Source organism: Diachasma alloeum, unplaced genomic scaffold, assembly GCF_001412515.2.
Source record: "Diachasma alloeum isolate Michigan unplaced genomic scaffold, Dall2.0 Dall_scaffold_00741, whole genome shotgun sequence".
Taxonomy (NCBI): Eukaryota; Metazoa; Arthropoda; class Insecta; order Hymenoptera; family Braconidae; genus Diachasma; species Diachasma alloeum.
Window position 1 is genome coordinate 75,049 of NW_021680871.1, and position 15,419 is coordinate 90,467.

General features: G+C 42.8%; 1 protein-coding gene across 1 annotated transcript in view; it reads right to left on the reverse strand.

Annotated features, from left to right (window-relative positions):
- Positions 1-15,419, reverse strand: part of LOC107044424 (cryptochrome-1) — a 29,674-nt gene that overhangs the window by 4,273 nt on the left and 9,982 nt on the right. Inside the window, exon 2 of the mRNA XM_015266293.1 lies at positions 1,918-2,120. Coding sequence (XP_015121779.1) covers positions 1,918-2,120 — 203 coding nt within the window. The remainder of the gene's footprint in view (positions 1-1,917; positions 2,121-15,419) is intronic.

The window sequence follows — 15,419 nt, forward strand, 5'->3', positions numbered from 1 at the left end:
GGGGGGGGGGGGGGGGTGATGATTTGCAGCTGGAGGAGCCGACCCAACAGAGAGGTGAAGACTCTCAGAGGTTGTCACGAGGAATGAAGGCAAGAAGGGAGAGAATCAACGGGAAGTTTCATCTCCGGCCTAAACAACTGTCATCTGAGAATGAGGCGCTATCTACCACCCACCCTAAGGATATTAATTGGCTTCGCCTGAACTAGACTGTGTACGATGCGGCTCTTCCGTTGAAGTCTCAAGCTCCCAGAGTGAGTTCGTTTGAGGCGAAAACACGAAGGCGCATCGCTCACCTTCAGGGCAAGATCGAAGAGGCGGGGAAGCAGGCATCGCGCATCCAATGGGTGATTGATTTCATCAACAGTGGTAAAGCATTCACTATCTACGTTCATAAAATCTCTTCAAATTTGCGCTACCATCATCACACGTTGAATAAAGCTATCCTCCTTGTAAGTGAAAAGAAATTTGTTGAAAAGTGCGCGTTGGAGGGACCACGAAGCGGTCTTTGGAGAAGTGGTTAAGTCGGGTGGTTGACAATTCTGACTTCCTGTCCGAATTCGAGCGAGCTGTGGATTTCAGTTGTGGAGTTCTGTCAGGTGCATCGTAGACAGCTTTCGGAATTCGCACCAGTCACGCAGAAAGAGGTCCAAGCTCTATACCGGGGCATGAAGAACCATGCCGCTACGGAGCCCCGTGGCATCAACGCCTTCTGGTGGAAAAGATTTACCTCTGTGCATGGCTATCTACCTCCGATATTCGCGGCATTCATCGAGGGCATTGAGCCTCTTCCTGAATGATTGGTGGAGAGAAGGAGTATGTTGCTCCCGAAAAAGAGGCACTTCTCCGATTTGGAGAATTATCGATCGATCACGTACATGAATACTTTATATAAGTTCTTCACAGGCATCTTGAATGAGCGTATCATCCATGATATACAACCTGAATACTGTATTGTGTTACTACTGCATAGAGTTCCACTTTTTCGCAGGTACATGAAACATATCCTATTTTTTGTGGTACTTGCCGAGTTCACTATTCGGAACAGTAGTGGGGGTGAAATGGTTGCTTTTGCGCACGAGGGTGCGAAAAACAACCGCTTTACCTGCACTAAACCGTTTCGAAAAGTGTACCTTTCAGGCAGATATGACAAGATATTGATTTTGAATTGCATCCAGAATTCATTCGTTAAGAACCCTTGTATCATATTTAATACAATTCCAATCAGTTGATGGCGGATATTGGCACCTCCGCCTTCGCAAATCAGATTTTATCCATCAGAAATTTTGTTCTAGTATTCGCGGTATTACTGATTAATGTAAATGGAGGGTTGGTCGCAATAATTTTTCCATTCCATCATCATTGTAGTGAAATGTTCATCTCAATCGATAATACGTAAAAGTTGAAGAATTTTCCTCCTTTCTTTCATTCTTGGATTATCCTTCATAATACTCCCTGTTGATCTGACTTTCTCCCGTTGCTTATGCAAAATCATAAAATTTAACAACATAACCACTAGGTTTCTTTGTAATTGCCATCTGGGGATGGAATGCAGCAAGGGTTCTACGAAGTGTAGCATGACGGCTGACACTTTGGCGCAAAATCTGCAATACATTTTTCAATATAGATTCCCGACGTACGTCGACAGTCAATTTTCTCCGCTATCTGCAGGGAACATGATCAAAGAGATTTGAGATTGAAATGTGTTCAGTGCAAAATTTTCATTCCTGTTAATTAATTGTAAATTATGATAGCAAATACGAGAAAATTGGATAAATATAATTCAAAAGGGAACTTTCAGGTATCAATTGAGGTGAGTTAACAGTTGGAAAAAGTACTGATGACGAAAACTCTACTATAACTGGACTAGAATTAAAATGAAGAAAGAGTGTAACTTTGCAAAGGCCGTCTTTGACTCACCGTCACTCCGGTACTTGACCAGCTGTTGATAAACTTGTTTCATTCTTTCAATGTTGGTCCTTGAACTTTGGCCGTGGTTCACCATTGGTAATGGATAATGTCGTCCAACGATGCACTTTGCCGCACGCTGAATACTCAGAGGTGCTATCCAGGGCTCATGGATGTAACGCGTAGGGAAGTTTTTAAGAATCGGTAAATATCGTCTGTCAAAATAAAGTTTTTTCATGTTCATTATAAATAAGAGAATAATGTAATGTGAATACTATTAGTGACACAGTTTATAGAAAAGAAATTTCGAAGAAAAATTACTTTTAAATAATTCCTAGGAACGGATCGGCTACTTCACAATGTTTGGAAATAGTTGGGATTTCAGGTGAACCATAGGTGGTGATATCATGACTGTCTGTCCTTGGTGCACAATATACTCTTCTCAAAGTGGATGATGGAAAAAAATAATCGTCGAAACTTGAACCTGTTTGTTAGCAATAAGGGTAATTTGTCGGCGGAAGATAATTTTTTCATCACATTGTGGACAATGTGATAAAAAGGCATTTCCATAAAAAGGCATTTTAGTTCGTTTAGTTTATGCATTAAGCGGGTCAAGAAAATCTCTTCTGACTCGTGTAATTGCAGTCCTCGACGTCTCCTCGGACTTCAACCTTCACACACTTCCAATAGTTTTTTCGTCCAGGCGGGTGGAAGTATACATTTTTTAACCGGACAAGAATGATCACCAGCTCTTTTAACACGATAAACACCAATTTACACGCGATAATCGATAGGTACTATTTTCTTAAAAATTATCATAATGAATGATTAATATTTTTAATGATATGTGAATTTTAAATCGTGAATGGAATATATATTTCATTAATAAAACTTCTTCAACCTTGAGAGCATCACTACGAGTGACGTGATGGGAATCTGAAGAACATGAAACGGGGAATCCAAGGAATCCAATGGGGACACATGAATTAAGACAACCGGGATGAATTCGACGTCAGAAATACATATCGTTATCAAGAAGGGCAAGGATATCAGAATGACTCTGGAGGAACGGATTAAGAATCCCAGAAGACAGGAAATTAAAAAATCCAGGACTTCAATGATGGCTCAGGAACGAGTATTGCAGTGCTGCATCAAAATCCAGTATAACAGGATGAAGGAATGGATTTCCAGGAATAGATTTTAAGGAACTTGAGATTTTTTTAATTAGAAAATATTGCCAAGATTATTTCAATTCAAAGAATTGACTCTGACAGTTCAGAACATCTTTTCACGGGAAAAGTTTTCATTCTTGAAGTTCAATTTTATATCATAAACGATATTCTATTATTTTCATATGTAATCCCAGTTAATGGGATCCAACTGAACATAAATAATCTATTTAGTTCGGTTATTAATCAAATACTCCCACACACATGCACACATACTCGTTCCGCTTGCATGCATCTATGGCCTACTCACAGCTGATCTGATCTCTCACCTAAGATGAGCGATGACTTTTGATCTTTGGCACCTGAAGCGCCACGTGATGGACATGTGTCATGTACCCAATATCAACACTCCAATTTTAATAGGGTGACGTTCACACCTCTCCATTATCGCCACCTCCTACCTCGTGGGCTATTAATCGCTCTCATTTGCAATTTCTTCTTCGCATCATTCACACGTGGCTTTCGCTTTTCCTTTATTACTTTACTCTCGTAAAAACTATTGTTCTTCGCTTTATTTATGACAAGTGGATACAGTGACTTTTATTGTGATTAAATTGACTTATTTGACCAACGTAAAATGTTCTTGATTTATAGACCCTCGAACTCCTCTCCTTAAACATCCTCTGTTTTTTTCTGCTCATCGCTCAATGTTCCCATCATAACAAGGCATCGAACATTTTGGTTCTTGCAGCCGGATCGGTGGAATGTTTTTTGATTTGTTTTGTGTGTATGTGGGCGTATGCATGTATGGATCAGTCCAAAGCAATTGATAATGTTTAGATGGACAGTTGTCAATCTATACGTCCTGCTCTCGAAATCCAGTCCACTTTGAAGATACAAGAAGAAGAAGCAAGAAAGGTATAATACTCTGGTTCGTTCTGCCTCTTCTGGGGATCATTACCTTGCCTCGTGTAATGATTTTAAGAGCCTGACGCCCATCGCTAGAAAGGGAGTAGTTGAACGGCTCTATGTCCGTTACTGCTGTACGAGGAAACACAGCCTCAAGGTGGGCCAGATCACCTGCAGATGCCATCACTGGAAGGAGAGGCCCTATTTTATTCTCCACCTTGGGCATAAGAATCGTCAAGCGCCATCTGCGACTCCGTCTCGTAGTCCTCCTCGACACAGTCCCACGAAACCTCACATTCGCCGGTTCTCACCAACCAGCAGTAATGCGCACACCTTGAGCTTACACAATCAAACAATTCGGGCCTCCAAAATGAGTTCAGATCTCTGATGTGATCAAGGCCTCCGCATTGTCCACCATTTAGGCCTCTGATTCGACCAACGTCAAGGCCTCCGTCTTGATCACCGGGCGAGCATGTGACTCGTGCGACGTCAAGGCTACCGATTCATCCAGCATTCAGATCTTCGAAGTGTCTGCGGTTTAGATCACCGATTTGTGGAGGGTTCAGGCCTCCGTCCACAGTTCTGACCTCCAAGGTGACCAACGTTAAGATCTCTGACTCGACCACCATTAAGACGTCGGGTCCGATTAGGGCCGAGACCGTAAGGAGTCACTTAAGTATTGAAACCTTACATGAAATTGATGATCTTCTACTAGGAGGTACACCAGCTCAAAGATTCATCGTATTGGCCTTCGGGTAGATGTTACATGTATACTCAATTGTTTTTCGTCATTGGATCAGTAGCTAACCACTTGTCCATGCTGATGAGATGACCTTGGCACGTGTTTCGCAGGCATCGTGAGGGTTGAGGGTTTCCGAAGTACTTCAAGTTAGCCTGTCTGACGTGTCTCCAGGTACATTCATCTTAGTTGGTGCTCAGAGCTTAGCCTACCTGGAGCCTCGCCTCATCCATTCTTGTAGCCCCTCAGATCAGCTAGGCCAATAATCGTTTGACTCTAGATGAAAACACCAACTTTCTGGCCTGGCGCACACTCTGGACAATCAAACACTGTTTCCGGACAACATTATCATATTCCTGGCAATATACATCAGCACTGACTTGTTGACAGCGGGGAAGATAAATGAATCGCTTATTCTTCCCTCTCATTTAATTTTTGAGACCGAAATTCTATTGAACAGCTATTAAAAACGCATCACAAGATCGCTCAGTCTTTGGAAAGCTCTACGTATTTATCATTCCTGCAACAAGCTATCGGACCTCGATGAAGATTTACGCTCCTCATCATCGAACCGAGCCCAGTTTGTGCGTAAGTCTTTTGGGAATCGATGAAATTTGCGCTTCCATGATTCCTGACTGTACTTACATTTACATCATCGTGTTGAAAATTCGCCCAGTATACATCGATAGATCTTCCTCAATCAACTCTTCATTTGAACTTCGATAAGTCAGTTCTGAGTTCAGGTTACACCAGACCAGAACGTGAACAAATGTAAACCAGAGACACTTGACACATTTCGAAGGGAAACCATCGATCAGCGACGATTAGCGTACATGACCCCATTGAGTGAACCAAGCCGTAGCTAAATAAAAAGGCCATTCGTATTGAAAAGACAACGGAACATTCTACGTCCGTTCTACGTCTAGAACATTGTCTTGAACTTGCGTAGCCTATACACAAGTAGTCGAACATCAGCTCAATTGAGATCAAACTTCACAGAAAATTTCATCTATACAGGGGAGTAAGGACCACCGAGGACATCGATTGATTGGTTTATAATTGAAACTGCGTTGATAAGGCATCGCGAGACGTTATCGCTCATCTGCTGGACCATCTTAATACTCAACGTGCCCACGGAATCAGACACGTTGATGAGGAATCATGAAGATTGTCTTCCAAACTAGTACCAACCGGTATCTTCAACGGACTATGATTAGAGGATCACTAAACCGCCAACAGAAACTTCTACTCATCAAAGGAACCTATGCTCAGCGAAGAGACTTCTGTCCAGCAAATGAACCTCCGTCCAGCGATCAAACCAATATTGCGTGTCACATAATCGTACTGCCCATTTTGACCAGCGACCAACAAAGACTTCATTAGATTATCAGGTCCTACGCATCAATTAGATCAGTCATCATCGTCTGACTAAGTTTGACCATGGGTCCACCAACTTCGAAGGAATTCGCGACTCCGACGGATTCGACTCCGACGGCACTCATACTTGGTCAGTGTCAATGACTAGTGGTATAATATATTGTAACGAACATGTGGGGATGTTCGTTAGGAACACTAAAAACGATCTGGAAACAGCGAGACTCCTACAACGTTGAATTGAAATCCGTGAGTAAGAATCCTAGAGCGAGAGAGTGAGAGTCCCTCATCCACTTCCGAGTGGCTTATTTCTGGTTGGAGTTATCGGTTCCGTTTATTGATAAAGACTAGTAATTACGCGTCTTTGAGGGCCCAGAAAAATTATCGTGAAAAAGGGCCAAAATTATAGAGTCATCCGGTTGTGTTTATGGGGTTCACCCTATTGTTAATCTTGCGGGTAATCGATTAGGTCCGGCTGAAATGCCGGCGCTCCGATTTCATTGGATTTTCAGGGGTTAATTGGTTACATTTTTTGTTCTGGGTGGAAGGTCGTTTGGAGCGAGTGCAACCATCGTCTTCAACGAATCGCCAGGTTGCCTTTGGGTTTCGATGAGAAAAATGAGCTGAGAATGAATTAATAGTGAAGTAATAGCAAGTGCCGGTCACCTGTCTTTTAACCCCGAAAATCCCGGAGATCCGATCCGTGGGAAGCGCTAAAGACCCTTAGTAATTATCCGAACGACAATCAGTTCGGCCTAGTCTCGCGTAATAATTAGTAAAAAGGAACTAGTTTTGTGTTAGATGATTAGTAAAGAGTTAGATGAGATTTGAATAATCGCGCCAGGTCGTGAGAGTCATGATTAATTGTCGTTAGATTCGCACTTTCGAGGGGCGTGTCCGCACCAATCAAAATTCGGGTGATTGAGCGGTGAATTCCGCGCTCTGAGCTGTCTCGAGACGCTCCTGAGTTCGGCACTTCGGCGTTGGCCCTTGACCTCATCGGAAATAGTGCCAGTACAGTGCCTATCTTAGGATTATAGTGGCTATATTTGGATTATTGTGTCTACACGATGGCGAAGAACACCCCAAAGAGGGGTAAGAAACCCAAAGTGAGTTTTTAGTTGGGTTTATTTATTTTTCCGAATTCATTTCGGCATTTAGTTATTCGACTACGGGGTCTTCAGCCCCGTACGTCGCATTTTATTCCGTTAAAACGGTGCTTGTGAAGAATAATTCAATTGTGAGGTGCCGATCCCCCCCTTTCACTCATGATTGGGTGGTTTTCGTGATTCTTGTTGGGTTATTCGAGTNCTACGGGGTCTTCAGCCCCGTACGTCGCATTTTATTCCGTTAAAACGGTGCTTGTGAAGAATAATTCAATTGTGAGGTGCCGATCCCCCCCTTTCACTCATGATTGGGTGGTTTTCGTGATTCTTGTTGGGTTATTCGAGTGGATTTCTCCCCTTTTTGGGGTTATTTCCGGCTCAAACCCGGCTCCGATCACACTGGGCATCGGCTCATTATGTTTGTTAAAGAGCTTTTATGAGAATCTATCGGAGGGGATAATTAATCACGTTGAATTGTTAGAGCACGTCCATTCCCGTTACACGTGGGTTTTCGCGCGTAAGAAATTCCACTCGTATTCAAATTGAGTTGGTTCGCGCAGATAGTTAATTAAAATTATGGTTTGTAGATCGATGTCTTCGGGGGGCTTCCCTGAGTAATCCATCTCAGGGTTTCCGAAAATCCGCTCCGCCGATTTCCGGATATTCCATTTTTGGTTTTCATAAATTTCCAGCCCATTCTCGCTGGCATGTACACCGTGTATTTCCGAGTGAGAATTTCCCCCTCTCGACTCCCCTCAGATACCCATCCACGTTTACACATGCCTCTAAATCATCAGGGATAGGTTGTAAGGATCGACCTTCCTCAATCCTAGTCAGGAATAACTCCACGCCTTCGTGAGGAAGACCGGAGAATTTCGCGTCCCATTTCTTCATCGAATTTAGTAGGGATACTGGCTTCAAGGGTTTCGGTCCCCTGCGATTTGACCTACTCTCCCCATCAGAGAAGTGGAAGTCCTCGTCAACGGGAATCACCCGTCGCGGGAAATGACCAACCACACCCTGAGGGTGTGGGATTTGTCTCTCATTCAAGGAATTTCGCTCCCCAGATGTGGGAGGAACCTGCCCTGTGTTAGGGGGATTTTGTCCCTGTGATTGAGGAACACCTCTCCCATAGGGGGGATAAGATGGCCACGCGGCGTAGGGGTGTGCCCCTGGCGGCGGTGGATTGCCTTCTGCTGCGGCAAAAGGATAATGGGGTAGCCCCGATGGTTGGGGATTTCCTGCGGCAAAAGGATCATATCCTTGTTGCGGAGGATTTTGGCTAGACCACATTGGTGGCTGGAGAAGGAACCCAGGATTAATCCCTGGATATACTCCCTGAGGAGGGCGCCTCTCGTTTGGGACATTCCCCAAGCGGATGCGATTATAGGCCAGAGCGATTGCCTCTTCGTCTGGAGTGCCATCTTGGTTAACCAAGTTTGGATCTTCCGTGCCAACGACTCGGATGGATCCGTGGCTGGACGCCGATGAAACGGAAGCCGCATCGGAAGCATCGACATCGGAAATAGTCTCACTCCTAGTGAAACCGCACCGCGTAACCTTGACCTTTGGGTTCGCGGTGGGGACTGTGGTCCTTCTCGTATATTTCCTCTTGGGGGATACGAGAGTCTCCACAGCTGGGCCATCGGTTTGGACGGATTGGTTGCCGGTAGCAACCCCAAAAGTTGCAGCTCCGGAAATACTATCACCAGGAATGGAGGCCTCAGTACTAGGATTAGTAGTACCGGGAGGTCCACCACGGGCAGTGGATCTGTTGCCCTGGGGAAGCTCACCCGTAGATGGTTCCCTAGGAGTTCCATCCTCGTTAAGAGGTGGAGTGGGATCGTTCGACTTTCGATCGTCCATTTTTCTTTAAACCGATCAAGAATCATAAATTATTATATAAGCCCAAAGAAATTTTTATTTGGAGTAGGGGAAACTTGACCAAAATTGAAACAATTCTGGACCAATATGTAGATTGAAAAAAGTCCGACGTAAATTCGGAGAAGTCAGTTAAGCTCAATGTGTAAAACTCAATGAGGAAATCGATAGAATCGATTGAAGCCGTTAGCAAATAACGGATTGCAATAAAATAACCTTTTCCCGAAAGAAAAGGGAAGAAGAAGAAAAAAAAACTGGAATAGTTATAATAGTAATAATGATGTTAATAATTTGGGATTGAATGCCTGAAGTTGTCCAATAAGATCGAAGAATTAATCCCAAATAATCCAATAATCCGGAGGGGTTCACTAGGCCTCGGCACGACTCAAACGGATTCAAAACTCAAAATTGATCTAAAGGTTAAGAAGTCCGAAAACGCAATAACTCAATAAAAAAAAGTCCTCAACTCCGAATTCAAATAGAACTTATCACTTTGGGAGCCGTTAACGTAGTAGGGATGCGCGATGCCTGTCGATATATCGAAAGGTCCGATTTTTGGGATCGATATATCGGGTTTTTGAGACGATATTCTCGATGGTCGATACATCTATATTCGATTTTTTTCCACAAATATCAAAATTGAGATATTTTTTTTTAAACGTTTTCTATTGTTTACTACTGTTTCTACCCTTTTGAGGTGAAAAAAAAATAGCGAAAAAGAAATTGTACCAAAAAATTTTTCATCTCATTGACCCCATCTACACCCAGTTACATTAATTCCTAAACAGTTAAGGTTGGGTGAAAATGTGCCTTGTTCACGCACTGGGTGTACACGGCCATAACCATCAAAAGCTGAATCTGACGACGGGTCGTTAATGAAGCAAATTTTTAAAGTGAACAACTGATAAAATATAATCGAAAAGAAAAATCCTGATACGTTATCAATTGTTTATAGCTGAATTGATAAAAATGGATGAGAACGACGGTAAGACAGATTTTAGTGTCTGTTCTGAGTGGAACACACAGTCTTTGCGAAAGTTCTAACCTCATGTTGACGTTGTATTTCTACATATATTTAATTGAACCAGTTTTCATAGAACAAATTCAATTAATTAATTATTTCCTCTGATTAAGCAGATCTTGAAGAAAATACGATATATTTTCGTATTAATGAAGAGCATTGTTTTGCCAGAACTGGACTGAAACAAGTGGAATTTCTCAAATTGAAATGTAAGTACTTCCTGATTCATTCATAAATATCACTATCATCAAATGGTTTTCTGCACGTACTATTGGATTCTTTCGAAAAATAATTTTCCCAATATTATTTTAGATGACGACGCATATACTTGGAGGTTCATTGAATCACTGTACAGTCCAGGTGGGACAGGAGAGAGTGTGAATAGAAACTCGATTTGTTTTTTACGCCGATCAACAGATAAAGTTGACTTCAGAGAAGTTGCACGGCCAAATAGACCACTCTCCAAGAGCCATCTCTCTCGATCTCTTCATGACAGTGGCTCTGATGACTCAATGACTTCAGGCAGCACTTTGAATCCTCAATCTCCAACATCCCTGAGTGATGCATTCAGCAGCAGTTAGAATTCATCTTTTGACAGACAACATGAGAACCAACGGAATAACACCGATGACAATATCACACCAACTCTATCGAATAAGATTGCTGAGGGTGGTATATTAAAAAACAACTCACAGAGTTCAGTATGGTATTATTTCATCGATAAAACTACCAGACATGCTACCTGTACATTTTGTAATGCCTCTGTGGTACATTCCGGTGGAACATCAAATCTACAAAAGCATTTAGATTCACACCATAGCTCCTTAGATTTAGTTTCGAGTGCTAGAAACAAAAGGAGACAGTTAACATCAGAGTCTAGTGGGGAATCAACTGGTGATGCCCGTGATGAATCCATCTAAAAGAGAAAAAAATTAGTGTCGAAGATTTCATTGCCTCGGATCGATGAATGCTTCAATAAAGTCAATTCTTTATTGACTGGAGAAATCAATGCAGACAAAATCACCAATGTTTTGGTTTACCTGATAGCCCAAGATAAAGATTCTTTCAATATAGTTAACAGAACGGGCTTCAAAAACTTCCTCAAAGTAGTTGTTTCACATTATCAGGCACCTTCTCGAAAAACCTTGACCAAATTGGTAGATGATGAAGAACCAGATCGCATTCGTATTTCGCAGTCACGACTCGAAGATTCATACAGATAATTTACTGAAATTCGCAGTCATAATTAAAAAAAATGAATCAAATTAATGAATGAAATCCACTAAATTTAGAAGAAAATTTTAGAAAATTTTAGTTTAGTTACCGATATTTCTCATGAAATTGTTTCATTCAAGTAAAAAATCAAAGGGAAATAATTTGAACATTCATGATGAGAGGGCGGGAGGGGAGGTTAATGTAGAATCAAATATTATTTATTATTAGGGCTGTAGTGCATGTGATTCCATTTATACTTGATGAATCAATAGGAACGAACAGTAATAAATGAAGGGACATATATATTGGAGTTACGCCCCTCTGTGATTATTGCTTCAAAAACAAAGAGACGTATGTGCCTGAGTTACGCCCCTTTGGAATTATTCATTCTCAATATGAGCTAGAAAAGAAACAAAAAGTATAAAAAGAAAGAGGCGTATGTGCTGGAGATACGCCCCTTCAGTACTTGCTGGTCGGACTTACGTCCATTTGCCACTTCAGAAATTTGTCCACAAAAAACCTTTCATAAGTTGAGAAATCTCCATTTCGAAGGAAAAAAAACGCCCCTTTGGTATTAAGAGAAAAAAAATCTCAGAGAAATGGAACTTACACCCCTTTGATTTTAATGCGACGATATATCATTCCGATTGTTCCTCATTCTTCAGTTCATCATCTTGCGGACCCCTACTAATTCTTATCCCTTAAACTCTGGTTGCTACTTATCAACCAGGAAATACTCAGTCCCTGTGACCATCATTCTAATCGAGAGAGCCAATATCGGCTACGCAAACATATCGCAGGAATAGATTATTAGTTTTTTTTAGGAATTTTCAAGAAAAAAAATCTTGTTCTTAATTTTGTTAAAAAAGGAAAACATGATATCGATATATCGATACGAGGATATTTTTTTTCCAAGAATCGATTCTTTTATATCGATATTTCCGATTTGTATCGATATCCACGATTTCGATTCATCAGTGAGTATCGCGCATCCCTAAAACGTAGTAATCGGACTCGGGCCGGAGGCCTCCCTATATACCGCCTGAGTAGAGTGAGGGTTCACTCCCCTCCTACCACGAGTCAACTCTCCCCAGCGAGGAGAGTGTGAGCCGTGAACACGGGAGTGGGGGAAGTCACGCGAGGCGTCAACCTTCCCCCCTCTACCTAACAACCGACGCCTTTTGCTACCCAGGCGCTCGAAATTCACCACTTGACTATTGCCAAGGGAGCCAGGACAAAAGAAATTCCTCTCTATTTGTCCCGAATGAATTTAATCCGATGACATCATCGCTGATGTCACCGTAAGCCATCTCGCTCCCACCCATGAGAAGGGATCTGCCTAGTAATAGCCGAGGAGCGAAGCCTCGGAACAAAAGAAAAGTGGAACAATAGGGGTTACGAAAAACAAAATTCCGACGCGATGAGATCATCACGGGATCGAAAAATAAGAGAGAAATAGGAATTAAGTCGCAATTTCGAAGCCTCAACTTGAGTGGGGTCAAATGAAGCCCCATGCAACAAAAATCCCGAAAATTCTCAAATTCGCAAAAGTTCAGAACGAAAAATTCTTAAAGAAACGCAAAAAATTTAAACTAACCAAAATTTTTCTGAATTTTCGCACCCAATAACCTCGGGGCCCCACGTCGGGCACCATTTTTAACGTGACATTTTTTTTGGAGGTTAAAATGCCTATTACCTTCGCCCTTCTTCCCCTGAATCTAGTTAAACTCAAAAATGCAGAAATCTATGGGCGCCAGGTAATTTTTAACCGGAATTACCAAACCGGAGGAATCTACAAAATCAACTCTACCAATTCGAAAAACTCTAAAACGTACAAAAAAAGGGAGGAAACTAAATTTTTGGGGAAAGGTAACGGTCCTTGGTTCGCACAGTGTGGTAGGTTGTGGAGAGAGGGGTGGATTTCAGGTGGAAACGGGTTAATGGGGCGGTCAAAACTACAAAACAGCAAAAAAAAAGGAGATCGACATTATCCTTACTGGTTTCACTATTGAAATTCAAGAATCACCAATTTTACAAAAAAAAAAAGACACTTCAATTCTCTCAAAAAAATATAAAAAAAGAAAAATCCACAATTAATCACCAACAATACTGACAATAATAATAATCATAATATAAATTCCGCACTCTGATAGAAAATAGTCCAATCTGACAAAAAATATTCGAAGAAATTAATATCGTCGATAAATACTTCACATATGCCGAAATAAACATTTGGTGAGAGTAGAAATACACGCTAATCCCTAAATACTCGAGAATTCCGAGAATTTCGGAGGGAAAGGTACGCGAGCGACAATGAGAGCGAGAGAGAGGAGACCGTATTCATCCATCGATTTTTCATACCAGCCAAAACGGGCTGAAATTCCGCAAAACTCAACTTGCCATAACTCGAAAATGGCAAATTCAAAAATTACCAACCCTGAGACAAAATGTCCGGGAGAGTCAACCGAAGACAACAATACCCAAAAAATAATTTTCCCTAAACAATTAGCCGCCTCAGGTTAGTTAATCCCCGAGCGGAATGCTAAACGCTAAAAATGCCCGCGTGAAGCGAGAATAGCCACGTGTAAACGTGGATGGGTATCTGAGGGGAGTCGAGAGGGGGAAATTCTCACTCGGAAATACACGGTGTACATGCCAGCGAGAATGGGCTGGAAATTTATGAAAACCAAAAATGGAATATCCGGAAATCGGCGGAGCGGATTTTCGGAAACCCTGAGATGGATTACTCAGGGAAGCCCCCCGAAGACATCGATCTACAAACCATAATTTTAATTAACTATCTGCGCGAACCAACTCAATTTGAATACGAGTGGAATTTCTTACGCGCGAAAACCCACGTGTAACGGGAATGGACGTGCTCTAACAATTCAACGTGATTAATTATCCCCTCCGATAGATTCTCATAAAAGCTCTTTAACAAACATAATGAGCCGATGCCCAGTGTGATCGGAGCCGGGTTTGAGCCGGAAATAACCCCAAAAATCAGAGGCATTCCGTTCCTTCTGTCCAGTTCTGCGTTAACCTGGTATCGGGGTCATCTCCCTGAATTCCGAACTTGGGAACAAGTTCGAGAAATTTTCTAAACCACGTTTACGGACCCTGATTACCAAACGGCTATCCGCAAAGAACTCGCGCTCCGCCCTCAAGCAGAAGATGAGTCGGTCAACAATTATTTCGCATGTATCCGTGGGTACTATATGCGTATTGTACCTACGGTTACTGAGTTGGATCGAGTGGTCCAAACCCGCCGCAAACTCTTTTTCAATCTCCAGGTCGGAGTCGCTCTTCGTGACAATATGACCACGGATGATCTGGAGAAGGCTGTTAAGCGCCTCGAGAAAATTTACGAGAAGGCTGCTGATAGGTATCCGCCTCCAAGGCCGGAACATTCGATATGCCCAAGCCTGGCTTATCGCCCTGCTCGCCCACTGCGCTCACCAGCGCGTCCTCCTTTCCATCGACCTTCTGTGTCGTTCAGGACTCCATCCGCTCGAGCGGTTTCCTTCGAAGAGGAAAGTGTAGATGAGGACGAAGAGGATTCCCAGGGTCTCTATGAGGAAGAGTACCTTGCGGTTGACGCGGCACATGGGCCCTCCTCCCTTCCCCCTCGGGTCACTAATAGAAATCCAGCCAAACCGTTGGCTTGGCAGGGCAATACTCAAGCCCGACCCCGTACTCGAGAGAGGCGTGCTCGCAGTCCAGCCCCTTCCGCATCAGGACCAGCTGGTCCTCCTGCTGGTACTACTCCGACCCCCTCAGCAGCTCTCGCTGCAAGTGGCCCCGTTGATGCTCCTTCACTCCAGCAGCCTAGTTCAAGTAACTTGTTATGTTGGAATTGGAATGGCGTAGGGCACCATCACAGAGAATGTCCTGAGTCGCGTAGGATCTTTTGTTAGGGATGCCGCAAATCGGGAGTAACCACTCTCAACTGCCTCTTATGTAACTCCGGCCGACCGGAAAACGGGTACAGAGGCGCGTAAATCCGATACATGCTCCTCCACGTCCACCCGTCCCTAAACCGGCCTCTCATACCTGTGCTGCATGTATCCTTTCTGCACAGCAGCAATTAAGTGAGGAGG